The 17,711-nt window shown below is 56.1% G+C and overlaps 2 protein-coding genes across 2 annotated transcripts in view; both read right to left on the reverse strand.

The window, feature by feature from the left end:
- The window catches only part of SLC38A1 (solute carrier family 38 member 1), a 28,373-nt gene extending 23,697 nt beyond the window's left edge, over positions 1–4,676 (reverse strand). Inside the window, exon 1 of the mRNA XM_004597862.3 lies at positions 4,486–4,676. Coding sequence (XP_004597919.1) covers positions 4,486–4,607 — 122 coding nt within the window. The 5' untranslated portion in view covers positions 4,608–4,676. The remainder of the gene's footprint in view (positions 1–4,485) is intronic.
- A 1,485-nt stretch (positions 4,677–6,161) lies between these two features.
- Positions 6,162–17,489, reverse strand: LOC131478105 (serine/arginine repetitive matrix protein 3-like). The gene is made up of 3 exons (XM_058655704.1): positions 17,449–17,489; positions 16,573–17,271; positions 6,162–6,240 (listed from the first exon to the last, which is right to left on the reverse strand). Exons 1-3 carry the CDS (start codon positions 17,487–17,489, stop codon positions 6,168–6,170), a joined length of 813 nt encoding a protein of 270 aa, XP_058511687.1. The 3' UTR covers positions 6,162–6,167.
- Between the last annotated feature and the right edge of the window lie 222 nt (positions 17,490–17,711).

Raw genomic sequence — 17,711 nt, forward strand, 5'->3', positions numbered from 1 at the left:
CTGCCTTTGCACTGCCCTCAGCAGACTGTGCTACTCAGTGCCACTCCTCCAGGGTTGCTATTTCACCAGGACAAACCTAAGGCAGGTGACACATATGCTGACCACTGCACTCTGATACCATCTTGTCAGCCGCCACCTACACCTCACTCCTGCCGGCTGATGCTAAGAATCAGAGGATGGGGAGAAGTCCCTGGCTGGTGGAGGGCAGGATGCAGCTGCTGTTCCCAGCTCTTCAAGGCTAAGACATGAGACAGGAGCCGGAGAAGGGCACGCAGGGGCTGTGCAGGCTGTCGTGTGGGAGCCAGCTCCGGCCTGCAGGGCCGCTGCCCTGCCAGGACTGGCTCTGCTGCTGCCCCGTGTTCCCGGGTCTTCACAGAAGTAGGCTGTGCAGATGTGGCCAACCACGGCCAGGGAGGGCAGCCTCTGCCTCAGGACCACAGAAGGGACAAGCTCACAGCCACCTGCGGCCACCAGACAGAGCACGGTCCCAGTCCTGTGCCTACAGGCCCCCAGCTATCTTCCTGCAGGGAAACTAATTCTCCAGGGAGAATTTCCATCATTTTTCTGTTAAAAGAAAAATCTTCTAACATTTATTTTTACAGATTAGCTTTAAACTCATAAAACAAAAGCAGTGAGGTTGTTAGAGTTTTCACATACCTCCTTCTCCCACATCTCCCGTCCTTAACATCTCCTAGTCCTGTATTTGTCCCAACTACATCTGGAGTTTCTGTTATGTTTAAATTCAAGGAAAAGCCTGAACAAGTCTCAAACACAAACACCAGCAAACCGCCTGTCTGGACAGACAGAAGGCAGTAATCCACTGCGTGAGAGGGGCCTCAGAAAAAGACCCCTCGGCGGGGAGGGACGCTGTGGCCTCTGACGACATCTGCTCAGTCCTCCCGGGCACGCCACACTGGTCCCAGGCGAAGCTCTCCAGGAGAATCCTCTGTGCCTAGTGCCTGCCAGCACTGGGCTAGGAGACTCTGGCAGGAACTCTATGTGTCTCACAAACAGTAAACCCTCTGTCCAGTAGAGGGCAGCTGGAGCAAAGTCAGAGCAAGAGGCCACTGCCTCACGGACCTATCTGAGCCTGTGCCCTCGCCTCCTGCCTGGCATTCCCTTCCCAAACACCAGCCCCGCTTCCCGCAGTCTGAATGTCAGGGCTCACGCTCCCAGATCCTGCCTGGACGGGAGCCGTCCGCGGACGGTGCCCTGCCCCAACAAACCTTGCTCCCCTGCCGCCCACTCCTGTCTCTCATCTGAGTTCTTCCTGAGATGAAAAGCAGAGCCTCCCTCTATGCTATCCATGTGGCCAGCAGTTCCAGACCCAGCCACACTCCCCAGAACTGAGAGTCAGTGGGGGCGTGGATAAGCACCCCCTGCTCTGCCTCTTTGGGCCCACTTTCCTGAAGAGTTTTTCCCAACACACCCGTAGCTCCCCCGACTCCCTTCCAAGCAGATTCCTCACACTGCAGTTCCAGTAACTGTGGAGTTTGACTGCCTTGGTGCTGGGACCCTGGTGCCCCCCCTCCCCTAACCCTGACCTTCCCCTGGGTCCCCAGCCTTGGGGTGTTGTGGGTGAGGCCTCAGGCTCCACTAAGAAGGTGCCCCAGGAGCCCGCCCTAAGCTATATTTTTCACTTGGGAAACAAACAAGCATCTTAAAAACCCTCCCTGGTGGGCCTGGCATGATAGCCTAGTGGCTAAAGTCTTCTCCTTGCTTGCATTGGGATCTCATATGGTTACTGGTTCTAAGCCTGTCGGCCTGACTTCTCCAGCTCCCTGTATATGTCTTGGGAAAGTAGTCGAGGACAGCCCAAAGCCTTGGGACCCTGCACCCGTGTGGGAGACCTGGAGGAAGCTCCTGGATCCTGGCTTCGGATCGGCGCAGCACCAGCCATTGCGGTCATTTGGGGGGTGAATCAGCGGACGGAAGATCTTCCTCTCTGTCTCTCCTCCTCTCTGTATATCTGACTTTGCAATAAACAACAACAGCAACAAAACAACAACAACAACAAAAACCCTCCCTGGCTTCAACACTTTCCTCTCTCTAATTGTTATCTTTGCTTTATGTTTCTGTAAACTTAAAGAAAAAAAAAAGTAGATGAAGAAAAAAAACCCAACCTTTTTATGATGGAAAATTCCATTCCAAACAACCAGATGCAGCAGTTTTTCACGGATTCTATTATCTCGACATTTAAAAAACAACAAAAATGCTTATAAAAAAAGTACTGCTCACTGGCAATGTGATAAACTTAAACATTGCTCTTCGCTGAGTTAAAATGCTCTGCTATGGGAAAAGGTCTCGGGATGATAAAAATATTAAGAGTTTTCACAAGCTCAATCTGTGTTTATAAAGCAGAATGTGGAACCACCCTGGAAGGGAACTACGCCAAACAGAACCCTACAATGCATGCTCCACAGACCCCAACGGACAGCCCTGGGGGGTGCAGGCTTTCCTCTGAAACACAGCAACCCAAAGTTGTTGTTTACAAGCAAAGCCAGCCAGTGGCCATATGGTGGCACAGTGCATTAACCCGCCACCGCAAGGTGGGGTCGCAAGTTCAAGGCTGTGAGCTGTGCACGGAACCCAAGTCTCCCTCTGCACCACAGCCCTTCAGGGCCAGAAAGCAAGCGGGCATTCCCACATGGCTCACACACTAGGGCCAGACCCCGTGCATTAAGCCCCGTCTCCTGCCACACAGGAGGCACCAGGTGAAGGTTGCAGCAAGGGCCCACGGAGGGGCACCGTTACCAGGAGGCCCCCCAGTGGGGCGCTCCAGAGAGGGTGGCTGATGGGGTGCACTGCAGACACAAGACACAGCCTGTGCTACAAGCCAGGCCTCCTTGCGTTGATGGTTATTAGCTTCATGCCGACTTCGGCTGTATGGAATCTAATCTTCCCAGAGGGAGAGATGAAGCAAGATTTATACACTGTATCAGCTAGGCCAGGAAATTAAAGAAGGGAGAGAGAAAGGCAGTGCAGCCAGCTGGCAGGCCTCCCCCTGCACCCCATGTCCTGTCCCAGCCAGAGGCCACGCCTGTGCAGCACCGGCAATGTAAATGCAAACCATCTCGGACCCTCAGCGTTCTGGGAGTACAGCACCTACACCGGGTAGCGGCGTCTACCAAATACTACAGCCCAGCCTCGCTGCAGGCCTCTGGGTCACACAGCTTTCAGAAGCGAAGGCTAGCGGGCCAGCACTGTGGCATAGAAACTTAAGCATCCACCTACGGTTCCAACATTCCACAGGGCACCGCTGTGAGTCTCAGCTGCTCCACTTCCAATTTAGCTCCCTATTAATGTGCCTGAGAAATCAATGAAGGGTTGCCCAAGTGCTTGGGCCCCTGTGAGAGCCCTGGAACGAGCTTCAGATCAGCTCAGCTCTGGCCACTGCAGAGTAAACCATCTGTAGAGTAAGCCAGCAGTTGGAAGATGTCTTTCCTCTGTAGTTGCAACTTTCACATAAAAAATTAATCAAAGTCAGGGCTGGTGCTCTGTGGCTGTCTCCCCATTCTCTACCAGGCCTGGCCCCCTGGCCCCAGTTTTCAGGCTTTGTGCCACCTGGAGATGCCTGCGGATGGCTGTAGAACCAGTAGTCAGGGCCAGTGCTCTGGTCCCACACCCACAACTTAGGAAACTCAGACACAAAAGGTGGAATGACTAGCAAGAAGATATCTGGCAGCCAGAAGTTTCTGGAACAGCTCCACCCCCATAGAACCTTCCTTTCCCTTCTCCTGTCCTGTTTCTCCACCACATGGCTCCACCATGAACACTGTTTTTAAAGCAACACCACCAGTGATGCACACAGTGACCACGCCATGTGCAGCGTTTTTCATCAATATTTACATATTTTTATCGATTTGGAAGAGAGAGACAGCTCCCATCGCTGGTTCACTCCACAGATGCCTGCACGGCTGGCAAGACCAAACCTAGAGCCGGAGTCCAAGCCTCCCACGGCGGCAGGGACCTAGCCACACCCTGCCTCCCCTGAGCAGGAGGTAGCATGAGGAGCGGAGGCAGGACTTGAACCCAAGGACCCTGAGCTGGGATAAGGGAGCCCCAAGCAGAGTCTTTACTATTTGTGCCAGATATTTACCCGTATTCTGATCACTTCTTGATTAAAGGAAGCACACAGATGGCTCAGCGCACATCTGAAGAGGGAGCTGGTAACATGCCAACAGTCTAATGCATAAGCATGGAGCTGTTGAAAAGTTCAGGCTGCTTGGAGTCCAATGTATTTATATATTTTTATTAGACATGATTGAAATATGCAAAAAAGAGGAATAAATTACTTTCCTGTTTGCTTCACCTGCAACTGCAGGCTAGGCCCCACAGATGCCACACAAGAAATTCAAATTGCATCTTTAAGTGGAGCATAACTTTAATAATGAATAATTCAAGAGAATAACTGGGGACTAGAATAATTTTTCAGAGCCATTTTTTTTTCCACTGGATAGGAAGTGTTAGTGGAAAAGTACTCACCTATTTATTTGGCCATTTTCTACTTCAGTGAAATCATTGGAATCATTGCTAATGTTGTCGTCCTCTGGCACCGTCATGTTCTGCAACTCGGTTAATTCGAGTCCACTTTTGAAATGCATCATGATTGGAAAGTTGCTGCGGTCGAAAAACAATCAGTGCACTGCTCTCCCTTCTTGCAGGTGATGCTTCGGGGGCAGCAGCGGCAGCACGCACACTCAGTACTCCTAGGAGTGAAAAGGAAAGCATCACGCGGCTGCCAAACGGCACTGCAGGGAGGCGACCTGCACATTTAGTTACCAGATATGTCGAAGCAACCTGTGTAGTTCCAGTTACAGAGGCAACCCTGGAAATTCCACACCCTTCATTAACTCCCCCGATTTTCAAAGGCAAAGTGAGCTACCCTTTGTGATTTTGACAATCCTGCACAAGCCGCAGGCCTTGGATGAGAGTGCCGTGAGTGACAGCGATGTCATTTTGTGACACAGCACACATGCAGCTGGCCCCAGATGGCCTGGGTGCCCACACACCTCTGCTTCAGCAACGCAGCTTAATGAAAGCCCAAATAAATCCTCAATAGACAGCAGCGCCAGGCCTCAGCCACCCAACCTGGGGACCAAGCTGCAGAGGACAAGGCTGTGCTTGCAAATCTAGACAAGAGATTAAATCAAGGTCTGAGTGAGTCACTTCCGGGAGGGACTGGGATAACCCACCTGCTACGGCATCTCCCCAGCAGAGTCCACATTCTGTCCTCCACGGACGCTGTGGCTAATATCCTGAGAGCCACCAGGACAGTGAGGACATACCAGGTGTGGGACACACGGACACGTTTTACTTGTCCGAGACTTAATTACTTCTTCTCGGAAGGCAGAGTTACAGAGGGTTTCCATTGCCGGTGCACTCCCCAAATGGCCACCAAGGCCAGAACTGGGCAATCTGAAGCCAGGAGCTTTTTCCAGGTCTCTCACATGGGCACCGGAGCCCAAGCACTCGGGCCATCTTCTGCTGCCTTCCCAAGTGCTTCAGCAGGGAGCTGGATTAGAGCAGCCAGGACTCAAACCATGCCCCTGTGGGTATCACAGGCTGCAGCTCTACTCACTATGCCATGGCGCCAGCCCCAAGCCAGACACTTCCAAAAATGGGTGAGTGCGTCTGTGGGACCCTCAGGGGTGCAATGGGCTGTGGGATACACAGGGTGTGAGATTCACTTTCACAGCCTTCACAGGTAAAGCTCCGGCCTATGCTCTGATTCTGCTGCTGACCCCGTACTTCCAAGAAGACCATGAGCGAGCCAAGAGTCAGCAGCCCCACAGTAAGCAACAGCACCACCAGGATCCCCCGAGGACACCCCGGAAAGACATAATTCCACCGTGGCCTCCCCCATTCCCTCCCATCATAGGATCCCTCAACACCTCCCTGCACCCCACCCTCCACGGGCCAGGGCTGGGCGCCAGCAGGTGGGAAGCCAGGGCTGGCAGCACCAAGCTCATGCTCCTGGCCCAAGCCTGAGCTTGGTCAGCTCAAGCTACCTTCAGGGCCCAGCATAAGTCCACTCTGACAAGGCTGAAAAGCTTTGAAAGGGCAGATCCCACTCCCACAAACCTGTTCCCCCTGATGAAAGCTGTGCTCAGGCTCCACAAGCAGACAGGACAATTTCTCGGAGTCCTACCCCTTGCCCTACAGCCTCAATGAGTACTGGAGGGAGGGTGCAAGTCTGAGGGGACATTCACTTGGCAGGTGCACTCTTGGTCTTGCTCTCTGTAGATGCAAAGAAAACAGGGCACCAGGGTCGGCCAGCACTGGACTTGAAGTCTGCCGCTGGAATCTGAAGCTGCCTAACCTACTCTGGTGAGCATGCGTGTATGCAGATCAACACGCCTGGGCTGCAAGTGGACCAGCAGATGGAAGATCTCAATCTCGCTCTCCTGTCTGCAACTCTGCCTTTCAGAAAAGCTAACACAATCTTTTAAAATAACAGTTCCCCACGCAGGACAGGTTGCTTACACCACGGGCCTGGGAAGGCTCGGGGTCGGGAAGCACAGAGGGCCCGCTGGCCACTGAATCCCGGCTGGCCATGCACCAGGACAAGCACACCCCACAGAGCCAGCTTCACCCAGACTGAACACGGCCATCACACTTGCCCTCACAAACGAAGAGGACGCCGGCAACCTGCCTGGCAGTGCCACCAACATGGCAGCAACAGGGGAACCACTGGGCTCAGCCTGTTCATGTCACCTGCTCACTGAGGGCTGAACCAGGAAGGAATTCAAAGGGCTTGGCAGCCGTCTGGACCCCAAGACTGAGGGTCGCACGCAGGGGGCCTTCTGCACTGGGCCTGCTGTCCGCCTCCCCCCAGTCCTCACTGCAGCTCCAGCCCTCCCCTCGCAGCTCTTCATTTACCGCTGGCAACTTTAGCTTGTTTTTCACCTACAATTTTTCATGACATAAGTGCTTTGAAAAACAAGATTTTACAAAGCACACAAAGTTCCATATTAACAAGCAACATGGGTTTTTCGAGAACACAGTTTTGGAAATGGATGAAACAAGGAGAGATAGGAAGTGCATCACCTATGCCTCGGAGCAGAGGCCAGCGCAGCACAGCCCTGTCCCCCCTGCAGGAGACTTGGCCCGCAACATGGAGGCCAGAGGCCACAGCGCTAGCTGGACTCAGGAAGTAAGAAAGACAAGACATGCCTTTGGACTGTGTGACTGTGACACAGCCACTGTGACATGACCATCAGATTGTGTGACTGTGACACGGCCATCAGATTGTGTGACTGCGACACGGCCACTGTGACACGGCCATCGGACTGTGTGACTGTGACACGGCCATTGGACTGTATGACTGTGACACGGCCACTGTGACACGGCCATCGGACTGTGTGACTGTGACACGGCCATCAGACCGTGTGACTGTGACACGGCCATCAGATTGTGTGACTGCGACACGGCCACTGTGACACGGCCATCGGACTGTGTGACTGTGACACGGCCATTGGACTGTGTGACTGTGACACAGCCACTGTGACACAGCCATCGGACTGTGTGACTGTGACACGGCCATCGGACTGTACTTACAGCAGACGGCACCATGCGAGCTCTCACTGTGGCCCAGTTGCTTCCCCTGGACACCTGCAGGAGGTTGGAGGCTGAGATCCAGGCTCACTGCACAGCAGCCCCAGATCCTCACCACACTCAGGAGGTTCTCGGCCAGGCATCTTGGTCCCCCCCAGTGTTAAGAAGGCGTGACACAGCACAGACCAGTCCAAGAAGATGTCAGGGACACAAATGTGCGGCACATGTACGCACACACCATACATAAACAATATGTGCATCATATATGCACATACACACATACGCAGTATATGCATGTTACACTATACATGTATGCATAACAAACATGATACATGTCTATGTGACAGCTCATAAATACACACATTTGTGCACACAAGCAAGGGAGAAGTAAACAGGCCTGGAGAAGCCAGCCAAGGCTTAACAAAGAGGACCTGAGTTGTGTCAAAATATGAGTGAGGTTGGAAGTGGGAGAGAAGGATGGCAGTAGAGCATGGTAAGGGAAGACGTGCAGCTGGTGTCTCTGGAGGCCATCTGGAAGTGGGAGAGAAGGGCACTACATGCACTAGCAGGTATTCCAACGCGAGGAAACTGAGAAAGGTCACGGAAATCGGAGGGATCCATGTGTGGCTTTTGTTTCTGGTGTTTCACCCACGCCCTGGGGGCTACCTCTCCATTCCATCCTCCACAACCTTCAGAAATCTCGAATCCTGACTTCCCCACCATGGTGGACTGCCTGCTCACTGTGGATCCGCACCCCTTTCTCCCTTTCTAGGCCAGTTCTGTGAACCGTAGAACATTGGAAACCCTGTTCCCCATACCCACAGCAGCTGGAGTTCCAGATCCCACCGGTCAGGGCCTGTGGATGGTGCAGCCCCAGCTCTGGCTCCACCATGAGTGCCCAACACCAGCAACAGCACCTGGAGCACAGAACCAAGCCAGCCGCATCCTGATACAGCAGGGGCAGCCTTAGGCTTTCCCAGGTCCCATGAATGGCGGTGCCATGCTCATCACCTTGGCTGGCCGTGGCAGCCAAGCCATGGGCACTGCCCTCCTCACCACGTGCCCCCTGCTTCCAGAAAGTACTACCACTGCACTCCTGCACCACATACCCTCTGCTTCTGGGAAGTACTGTCAGATGCAGATCACCTTTGGGAGACACATTCCATCAGTTAAAGTGCTTTGAACCACGAGAAATTTTAAACACGTAAGTGGAGAACTCCTGAGTTCCAACTCTAACAGTGATGGTCCAGGCCAGCCTCACCACATCTTCTCCAGTCCCCGAGAATTGCTCAGTAGCAAACTCCAGAAGCCACATGACCTGAAACACAGGCTCTGAGAGGTCAGCACACCCTGAAAACTACAATCATTCTTTATTATTAATATCACTGCATATTCAGCCTCATACTCTTTATTAACAACACAGGGGTGTCAGAACATCCCTACAGCAACCCTGCATGGGTGTCAAAATATCCCTGTAACAACTGGGAGCACATACGTGTCTCCACGGCCCTGCACAAGCGCCCGCCATGTGCATACAGTCTAGGGTCAGGCTCAGACCTGCAGGTGTCTCTCAGGTCCCCGTGGAGTCCTCCGCACTGCTGACTGGCTCTGCCTCACTAACAGCCCTCCCTAGACACGGAGCCTACACCTGTGAAGCCAGCCAAGCCGGCAATGACCTCTGGGTCCCCTTCTGGTCAGGAAACGCCCATCAGTTTGCTCCCATCCCCAGTTCACACAGCCCTGTCCACATGGGCATCTAGACTTGCTGTCCTAAAGCAAATGTGATCCTGAGTTCTTCTGTCAGCTTCCAATTCTGAGAGAGGGCATGGATGCCAAGCGGCACCTTGGCCTTACATTTTTTCAGTTATTATTTATTAAGCAGAATTACTGGGGAGGGGAGAGAATGAGAGAAAGAGACAGAAACACCAAGTCAGAGGGTTCACTCCACCAACAGCTGCAAACAGCCAGGGCTGCGGTGTCTACTACACGCAGCCGGGAGCTCAAGCGCCTGAGCCATCCTCACCTGACCCTCACGCATCAGCAGAGAGCTGGCTCTGAAGTAGAGCAACCAAGACTTGATTTGCCATTCCGACACAGGATGCCAGAGTCACAGGCAGCGGCTTAACATCGCATCACAACACCTCGACTTTTCTTGTTCCTTTTTTTGGAAAAACATAAATGCCCGTGGCAGCCAAGAGAGGACCACACCAAGGCAAGAAACCTGGAACTCGACCCGAGTCTCCCCTGTGGGTGGCATGGATCCAAGTCCCTGGATACTCAGCTGCTGCTTCCCAGGGAGCACTTGAGCAGGTGTAACAGCCACTGCACCAAGTGCACGGGGCTGCTGTTTGAGTCTAATCGCATGGATGTCGCTTCAATACTGCAGACTGAGACATTACAGATCTGCAGGAATAGGGAGGCTTAAGAAGGTCATGGACACTCAGTACGCATGGTAACACTGTGACGTGCCCCCCTCCTGGTTTTCCCTGAGTCTGCCACTCAGTTTCTCTTAGGTTTGATCTGGGTGGGTGGGATGAGGTGCCTCAGAAGTTGTGAAGCAAGGGACCCAGAGCAATGGCTCAAGGGCTATATTCTCACCTTGCAAGCACCAGGATCCCATGTGGGCACTGGTTTGTATCCCAGCTGCTCCATTTCCCAACCAGCCCCTTGCTCGTGGCCTGGAAAAGCAGTTCCCAAAGCCTTGAGACCCTGCACCCGCGTGGGAGACCTGGAAGAGGCTCCAGGCTCCAGGCTCCTGGCTTCAGATTCACTCAGCTCTGGCCATTGGGGCTGCCTGGGGAGTGAACCAGCAGATGGAAGATCTTTCTCTTTGTCTCTCCTTCTCTCTGTATATCTGATTTGCCTTTCCAATAAAAATAAATAAATCTTTTTTTAAAGAAAGCTATAAAGCACCATATTCATGGAAAGTATTTTTTATGCATGTCCTGGCCACAGTGCCTGGGATACTGAACAACTTTAGTGTGACTTTTAAAGTGCAGGTCAAGATCAAGGCAGTCACACTCGTCAGCAGATTTTTACCCAAGTATCTGGCCCCTCAGGATACTTGGCAGTGTCCAGGCAATGTACAGTGTGGGAGAGGAGGTGATGGTGGGAAGGGTGCAGTTAAGCTCTGATACATCCAGGACAGGGCTCGGCCCAGCAGCAGTGCCCAGGCGGAGACCCTGAAAAAGCTGCCAGAGGATAAGGGGGCTGGCCTCTATCCCCCAATGGACCGTCACCATGTCCCACATCATCCCCAGCACCCAACACCTGCTCCCATGTCACCCTGAGCTTCTATGCTTTGTTCCCGAGTCACCTGTTACATGTCTGTGACCAACACACCCAGTCTATGAGACTGGAATTCACTGGTTCATAGCCAGATGTCTAAAACTACTCTCATTTCTTAAAAACAGAAAGCACTAATAAACTCCAAAAGCTAATTACGTCAACCTCTAACCAGATATAGGAAGACAGATTGCCCATTGCATTAAAAACAACAAACATTTGACATTTAACTTAATTAGCACAGTTAAGTTCCTAGAAACTGAAATCCATGCATCTTCCCCCCTCCCCCGAACATGTTTTTTCAATAATCATTTTTAAAACTGTTGTATCTGAGTATTTTTTCATCGACTGCAAACCCCACGAAGCTGAAAAGAGCCCAGGGAGGTTGAGTCACTAGGAAAACCCCCTGTCCTTGCTAATTTTTTTTCTGACTTAATCTCCCCTCACAGGTTAGATTTCAACTAGCAACAGTGGAACTGCGAGCCGCAAATGTGCAAGGCTGGATGCTGAGGTCTGAACACCTGCTCTCGCGGCACACCTGTCCAAACCCAAGGAGAGGGACTTGAGGACCATGTAGACCCGCGGTCCTCAGTTCCAGTTGATGCTAGAATCTCCTGGGCAGCTTCAAAGCCAATCCTTGGGGCTGGTGGCATGCTGCGGCAGTCAGGCCACCGCCTGAGACGGCCCGGCCTGCACCGCCTGAGACAGCCCGGCCTGCACCGCCTGAGACGGCCGGCCTGTGTCAGAGTGCTGCTCTGCTTCCAATCCAGCCTGCAAAGCAGCAGAAGTTCAAGATCTGCACCCATGTGGGAGACCAGACTCAGTCCCAGGCGCGTGGCCTCCTCCAGCCTCAGCCATGTCTGCTGCAGTGGCTCCAAGTATCAGCAGATAGAAAATCTCTATTCTTCTGGCTTTTAAATAAATGCAGAAAACAAAAACAAAACCATGAAAACCCAGCTGCAGTGGTGAGGGGCTCTCGCACAAGGGTTGCTGACCCCTCAGTGTGGACAGGCTGCAGCCTGGTGCTTTTCGTGTCCCCGGAGAGTGGGCTCCTAACAGGCGGCGGCGGTGAGGATGGGCAGGGTTAGACTCGGGATGTAATAAGACGCAGCTGGTGCCCAGGGAGGTCAGCGAGCCCATCTTCTCCCTGTCCACCAGCATGGCAGAGAGCTGGACTGTTCACTTTTGTTTCCCAAGAAATGTCAGAGGTTAATTATCAGCAACTAACTCCAAGGCAAGTTTAAAAAGCAGATGTTGGCCAGGCTTACAGGGGTCTGCAGCCCCCACCTCAACAACACACAGCCTCCAGCCCTGCCCACCCTGTCCCCTTCTCGTTGCACTGTCTCCTTCTTTTCCAGTTGTCTGGGACACTCCTGAGACACGGAAACTGAGATCCACACATTAAATGTGCATGTGGCCGCTGTGTCTCCACTGGGTGGCCGTAACCTGACGCTGTGCCCCATGAGGTAAGGGGCTGGATTGCTAACCCGCCGCACCCAGCATGGGGGCCTCACGGGACTGCATTCTTGCAGGGTGATGGGGAAAGGTTCTCCATGTTACCTCAAATTAGCCACTGGTTTCTTGCTTTAAAAAAAAAAAAGATTTATTTATCTTTATTGGAAAGTCAGATACACAGAGAGCAGGAGAAACAGAGAGCAAGAAATTCCGTCCACTGATTCACTATCCAAGTGGCCAGCGAGGCTGGAGCTGAGCCAATCTGAAACCAGGAGCCAGGAGCTTCTTCCAGGTCTCTTGTGCGGGTACAGGATCCCAAAGCTTTGGGACATACTCCACTGCTTTCCCAGGCTACAAGCAGGGAGCTGCATGAGAAGCGGGCCACTGGGACACGAACTGGCACCCATATGGGATCCCAGTGCCTGAAAGGTGAGGGCTTCAGCTGCTAGGCTACTGTACTGGGCCTGGTATCTTGTTTTCAATCCCTGAATCTGGGTTTAGTTCAGTATCAACTCAATCTGAACGCCTGGAGATGGGAGTCCAGAGACCCCCAGGGACCCCCACACCTGCACTGGTCTATGCCCCTCCCCTTACCTGCAAGGAGCCAAGCTCAGCTTCACAACTCCACGAGGCAGAGCAAAGCTGGGCATCATGCTGGCCACCTCCCTTGAAACGCAAGGCCTGTTCCCCAGACCACATGGCCTCCCCACCTGCTGTGGGACCTACCAGCCCCCACACAAGCCTAAGAAACCTGTGACTATATAAACATGGTTCAGAAATGAGCAGGCTTTCACAGACCCCCTCCCTGCCTGTGTGGGGTTGTGGCTGCTGTGGCAACAAGAGTCACTGCTAACTCCACCTGCCCTTCCAACCTACACACTGTCACAGAAACAGAGAGGATGTTGGAGGTGGCTACCGAGGGGTCATCACGGTGGCAGTGAGTAAAGCCATCTCCTATGGCACCAGCATTCCTTATGGATGCCAGTTCATGTCTCGGCTGCTCCACTTCTGATCCAGCTCCCTGCCTGGGCCCTGGGAAAGCAGCAGAGGATGGCCCAAAGCTCTGGGACCCTGCACCCACATTGAACGAGCCAGAAGAAGGCCCTGGCTCCTAGCTTTGAATTGCCCAACTCTGGCTGTTAGGGCCATCTGAGGAGTGGGCGAGTGGATGAAGAATCTCTCTCTGCTTCTGCCCCTCTCTCTATAATTCTGCCTTTCAAATAAATAAGTAAATTTTTCTTTTAAAAAAAGTTAAAACACAGAAAATATTTTTAAAATACCGCTATCTTAAAAAAAGTTTGTGGAAACACTAAGCAGCCAGAGAATCACCAAGTATTACCAGCCAAACTTCACCGCCCAGCCTTCTCCACTGTCTCTGCGAGCTGAGAATCCTCTCCAACCGAGCAACCACAGCGAGCTAACAGCACGCCACATGCTTCTTGCCCAGTATCTGCACAAATTCTTCCAGAAACTCGGAAAGGTACCCCAACTCCACCATCATCATCCTCTTTCACCACGCCGAGGAAGGGAGGTGGCCAGGCCGGGGGGGCGGGGGCTGAGACAGGGAGAGCCCAGCCAAGCGCCCATGCACGGCCAAGGCCCAGGAGACCTGGCCGGCCAGGCCCAGGGCTCACCTGGAGGAGGAGGACAGACACAGCGCGCTCACCGTAAGGGGTGGGGAGGGAGGCATAGGGGCAGGGGTGGGTGGGACGAAACCCAGCTCCCAGAGCAGGAGGAAGAGCCAGGAGCCAGCCCCCAGAGCCAGGAGGGACTTAGGGGGACCCGCTGCAGGCGTACGGAAGCGCCATTCTTAAAGAATTGAGTTTTAGAAGCACAAAAGCTGTGCTGCTGTTCGGGCCTCGGGAGCTGTCTGCCTCCCTCTCCAACAGTAAACATTCCTAAACACAGTGAGGGTTCAAGAATGGCCCCCAGTTGGCCACCCCAGATCCCCAGGCGGCCCTCGCTGATCCCGTCTCACTCTCGACCACCCGGCCCCCTCCCCACCTCTCACCCGGAGCTGGATTGCCGGGGATTCTCACCTGTTTCTGGACCCTCACTCCCCAAGCCAACACCCCAAGGCTGCGTCGGAGCTGGCCCACTAGCGGGAACTCAGCAGTGCCGGCGGGAGGACAGGTTTGAAGGGCATTTGCCAGGATCTGCGCAAGGCGCGTGACCGGAGCGGATGGCCAGGGAGAAGGCAGCAACGCCGTGGAATTTCACACTGGGATGGGCGGGGGTGGGAGCAGAGGACCCACGTCAGCACCCGCGAACACGGCCAGGGGAAAAGGGCTCTGCCAAGACAAGTACCTCCCGGGTGACTGCTCTGCGCCGGACCGAGGGGCGCCTTCCACCGCCGGCCTTACCCCTCCCCCACCCCAGAAGCCACAGGCCACGCGAGAGACACTCCCGACCCTCACCAGCTCCAGCAGGGTCGCTGGGTGTCCCCTGAGCACCCCCACACTGAACTCTCCTCACAGCAGCTTCGGGACAAAGGGGGCCCGCGCTCGGCGTCAGGAACGTCCCGGCTTTACCTGCTCTCCAGGGCACAGGGTCTGCTTCCTGCCGGTGGACCCCGCCAGCAGCCTGCCAGAGCTGCAAACCAGGTGCCCGCGCCGCGAGCTAGCACCGCGTTGGGACTGCAGCCAGGCCGGGGACAGCCCAGGCGCGGAAGCCACCGAGGGACAAACACGCGGGCGGGCAGACTGCGGGGCAACCAGCTGGCGGAGTCGCGCAGACGTCCAGGGATGGGGGACGAGACCGCCGCCCCCAGTGCCCTCTGACGTCCGGGAAGCGCTTCGGCGGCCCAGGTGACAAAGTGCGGCAGCCAGAACTGCGCGCTCTGCGGCCGCGCGTCGGCCCCGGAGCCTGGGCGCGCAGCTGCCGGAACGGCCCCGGGGAACACGGAGAGGCCCAGCCCCGCACCAAGCACTCACCGCGGCGCCCAGGGGTCGCGAGCCCCCCGGCCCCGACGCCCGCGCCTCCGCGGCCCAGGGGCGCGCACGCAGCGAGCGCGCGCATCGGTGGCGGCGCCGAGCCCGCAAGCCTCCAGTGGGATTTGTGGCTGCTCTTGGGCCCCGGCGAGCGCTGCCGGGGAGGCGCCGCACGAGCCGGGCCTTCTCTCCGCGGCTCGGGCTGGTCCCGACCACCGACAGGCACTCGCGCCTCCTCGGTTTGCAAAAAGCCTCCCCGGGCGGCGCGGCACCTGAGCCGCCGCCGGGACTCTCTAGCCGCGCCCGGCAGCCTCCCCTCTGAGGCCCTGACCGCAGGCCACGCACTCCCCTAGCGCCCCGCGGGCTCGGGAACTACGTGCACGGGCCGCGGATTTCGTACGCTCCTTCGGGCGGCTGCGTGCGAGCCCCAAATCCCGTGCAGCGTAGTCCTGGAAAGGTGTCGCCGGGGCTCCCGCGGACCCGGACTTCCCCTTCCCTGAAAGCAGAACGGCCGACCCGCGGCCACGGAGCGTCGGGGAGAGGCTGCTTGGCTCACTTCTAGCTGACGGGGCTCTACCATCCAGCCCTCTGCGCAAGGAGAAAGTGGCAGAGGTGGCCAGGAGCCCCCCGCCCTGGACCCCCGCGCCCCGGCCTGGCCGCGCGCCGGAGCCGGCTCACCTGGAAAGGTGAAGGGAGGCAGATGCACATGGGGGACTGGACAGTCCCTTGAGATCTGCAGAGGACGTCTAGTCCCATGGCAGAACAAATTGGACACTCTCCCAGCCTAGCTTTGACTGCAAGCATCTGGGTGATGGAGACCCTAAGGTGGACTATGTCAGCCGGTGGAGCTTGGAAGGATTTCATCCTTACAGCAACGAAATCACCAGCATCTCACAACTAGCAAAACCACTTGATCAGTACTCTCAGAGCACGCTGCACACTGGGGACCCCGGAGTGGCACCGGGCGGCTGTCCCCCATCCCCGGGCACTGATGCGGTTAGGCCAGGTCGCTGGGAGCGGCCCTCTCCCCTTCGCTTCCCCCTCACCCAGATACGGGAAAAAGAAAAAGAAAATTGGAAACAATGGTCTCACTCACTTTCTCCCATCCCTCAACCCTTCTCACCCCAATCAGTGGTTCACGTGGACATGCATCCTTCTCAACTATGAAAACACAGTCAATTATAAAATTATAAAAATTAAAGAAATGACGTGCGCAGGCCCCAGCGACCTTCAGGCGGGTGGCGCGGAGGGCCGGCCCGCTCTTTCTTTCCTACAGACTGTATCAGAGCACCCATCCGCCCACCCACCCCCGTCGCGCGGGGTCCCGCCACAGCCATCTTCCTACCGGGGCAGCGTGGCCCTTCCGCCTCCATGGCCCGCGAGCGTCTGGCAGGGGAGCCGGGCCATTGCCCGTGGCCGCGTGCCGGCTCTAGACCCGCGGCTGCGAGTCTCGGAGTTGGGCGGGTCACCGGGTGCGCCCGCCAGCTGCCGTGTCTTCCTCTTCCCGCCAGCGCAGCGGCCACGGCGGGTCTGCAAGGGTGGGAGGGGGCGGGGCGGCCGGGCGGACGCAGCCGGGAACCGAGGAAGCAGACAGCGCGGGGAAGGAAGGCCGCGCTGCGGGGGAGGGCTGGATGCATTTTGGGGCGCATTGGGGCAAGGGGACGCTGCGCTGTGAAACAGCGTGGCCACGCATCCAGCCGGGGGCCCCGCTGATGGCAGACGGGCCAGGCCCGGCCGACGCACGCGAGCGCCGAGGAAACAAGGCAGCACGCGGGCACCTTCGGAGGCCTTTGTTCCTGCTCCTGGGTGGAGGCGCCGCCCCTTTGCGGGATGCAACCCCCGCAGGCTCGGCGCCCGCCCGCCCCAGGCCTTTGGTCCGAGCTCGGATCTGAGGAGCGGGTCAGGACCAGGAGCCTTGCGGAGCGCCTGGGCACGCACTTGGCTGGCAGCGCCGCCCCGCCGCTCGCGTTTTCCCCGCACACCCTTTGTTCTGCGCCCGGCCCGCCGCCGACCGCCCTGCGTGCGGTTCCTGGCGGAGCTACCTCTTTAAAATGGAGACGGAAAGCCTCACCTGCGCGTCCGCCGGTCGCAGTAGCTGCCGTGAGAAGCTGCGGGGTGGCAGGGTGGTGCCGCACCCAATTCTCCTAGAGCCGGGGCGGGATGGTGACTCAGAGCGTCCCTGCCCCCTGCTGCTGTTGTGAGGTGGTCACCTCAGGAAAACCTCGCGGGGCCTTCCAGCGGCGGCCGGGGCCCTGGCTTCATCTCGGAGACGCCCACCCAGGTGGGGCAGCGCTGGGCTTCTCTCTCTGACTTCAGTGGAGCCTGGGCCCTGCACGCTCTGCATTCGTGAACAAGTCCCGGCAGAGAGTGGACGCTTCCTCCCTGCCTTCCCCACCCAGGCTCGCTTGGGAGAGGAGGGCTGGTGTGCAGGGGCACCTTACCTGGCGCAGGTGATCCTTGGATCGGGAAGTCAGTTGAGTAGGT

The sequence above is a fragment of the Ochotona princeps genome, chromosome 27, assembly GCF_030435755.1.
Source record: "Ochotona princeps isolate mOchPri1 chromosome 27, mOchPri1.hap1, whole genome shotgun sequence".
In the NCBI taxonomy this organism is placed as follows: Eukaryota; Metazoa; Chordata; class Mammalia; order Lagomorpha; family Ochotonidae; genus Ochotona; species Ochotona princeps.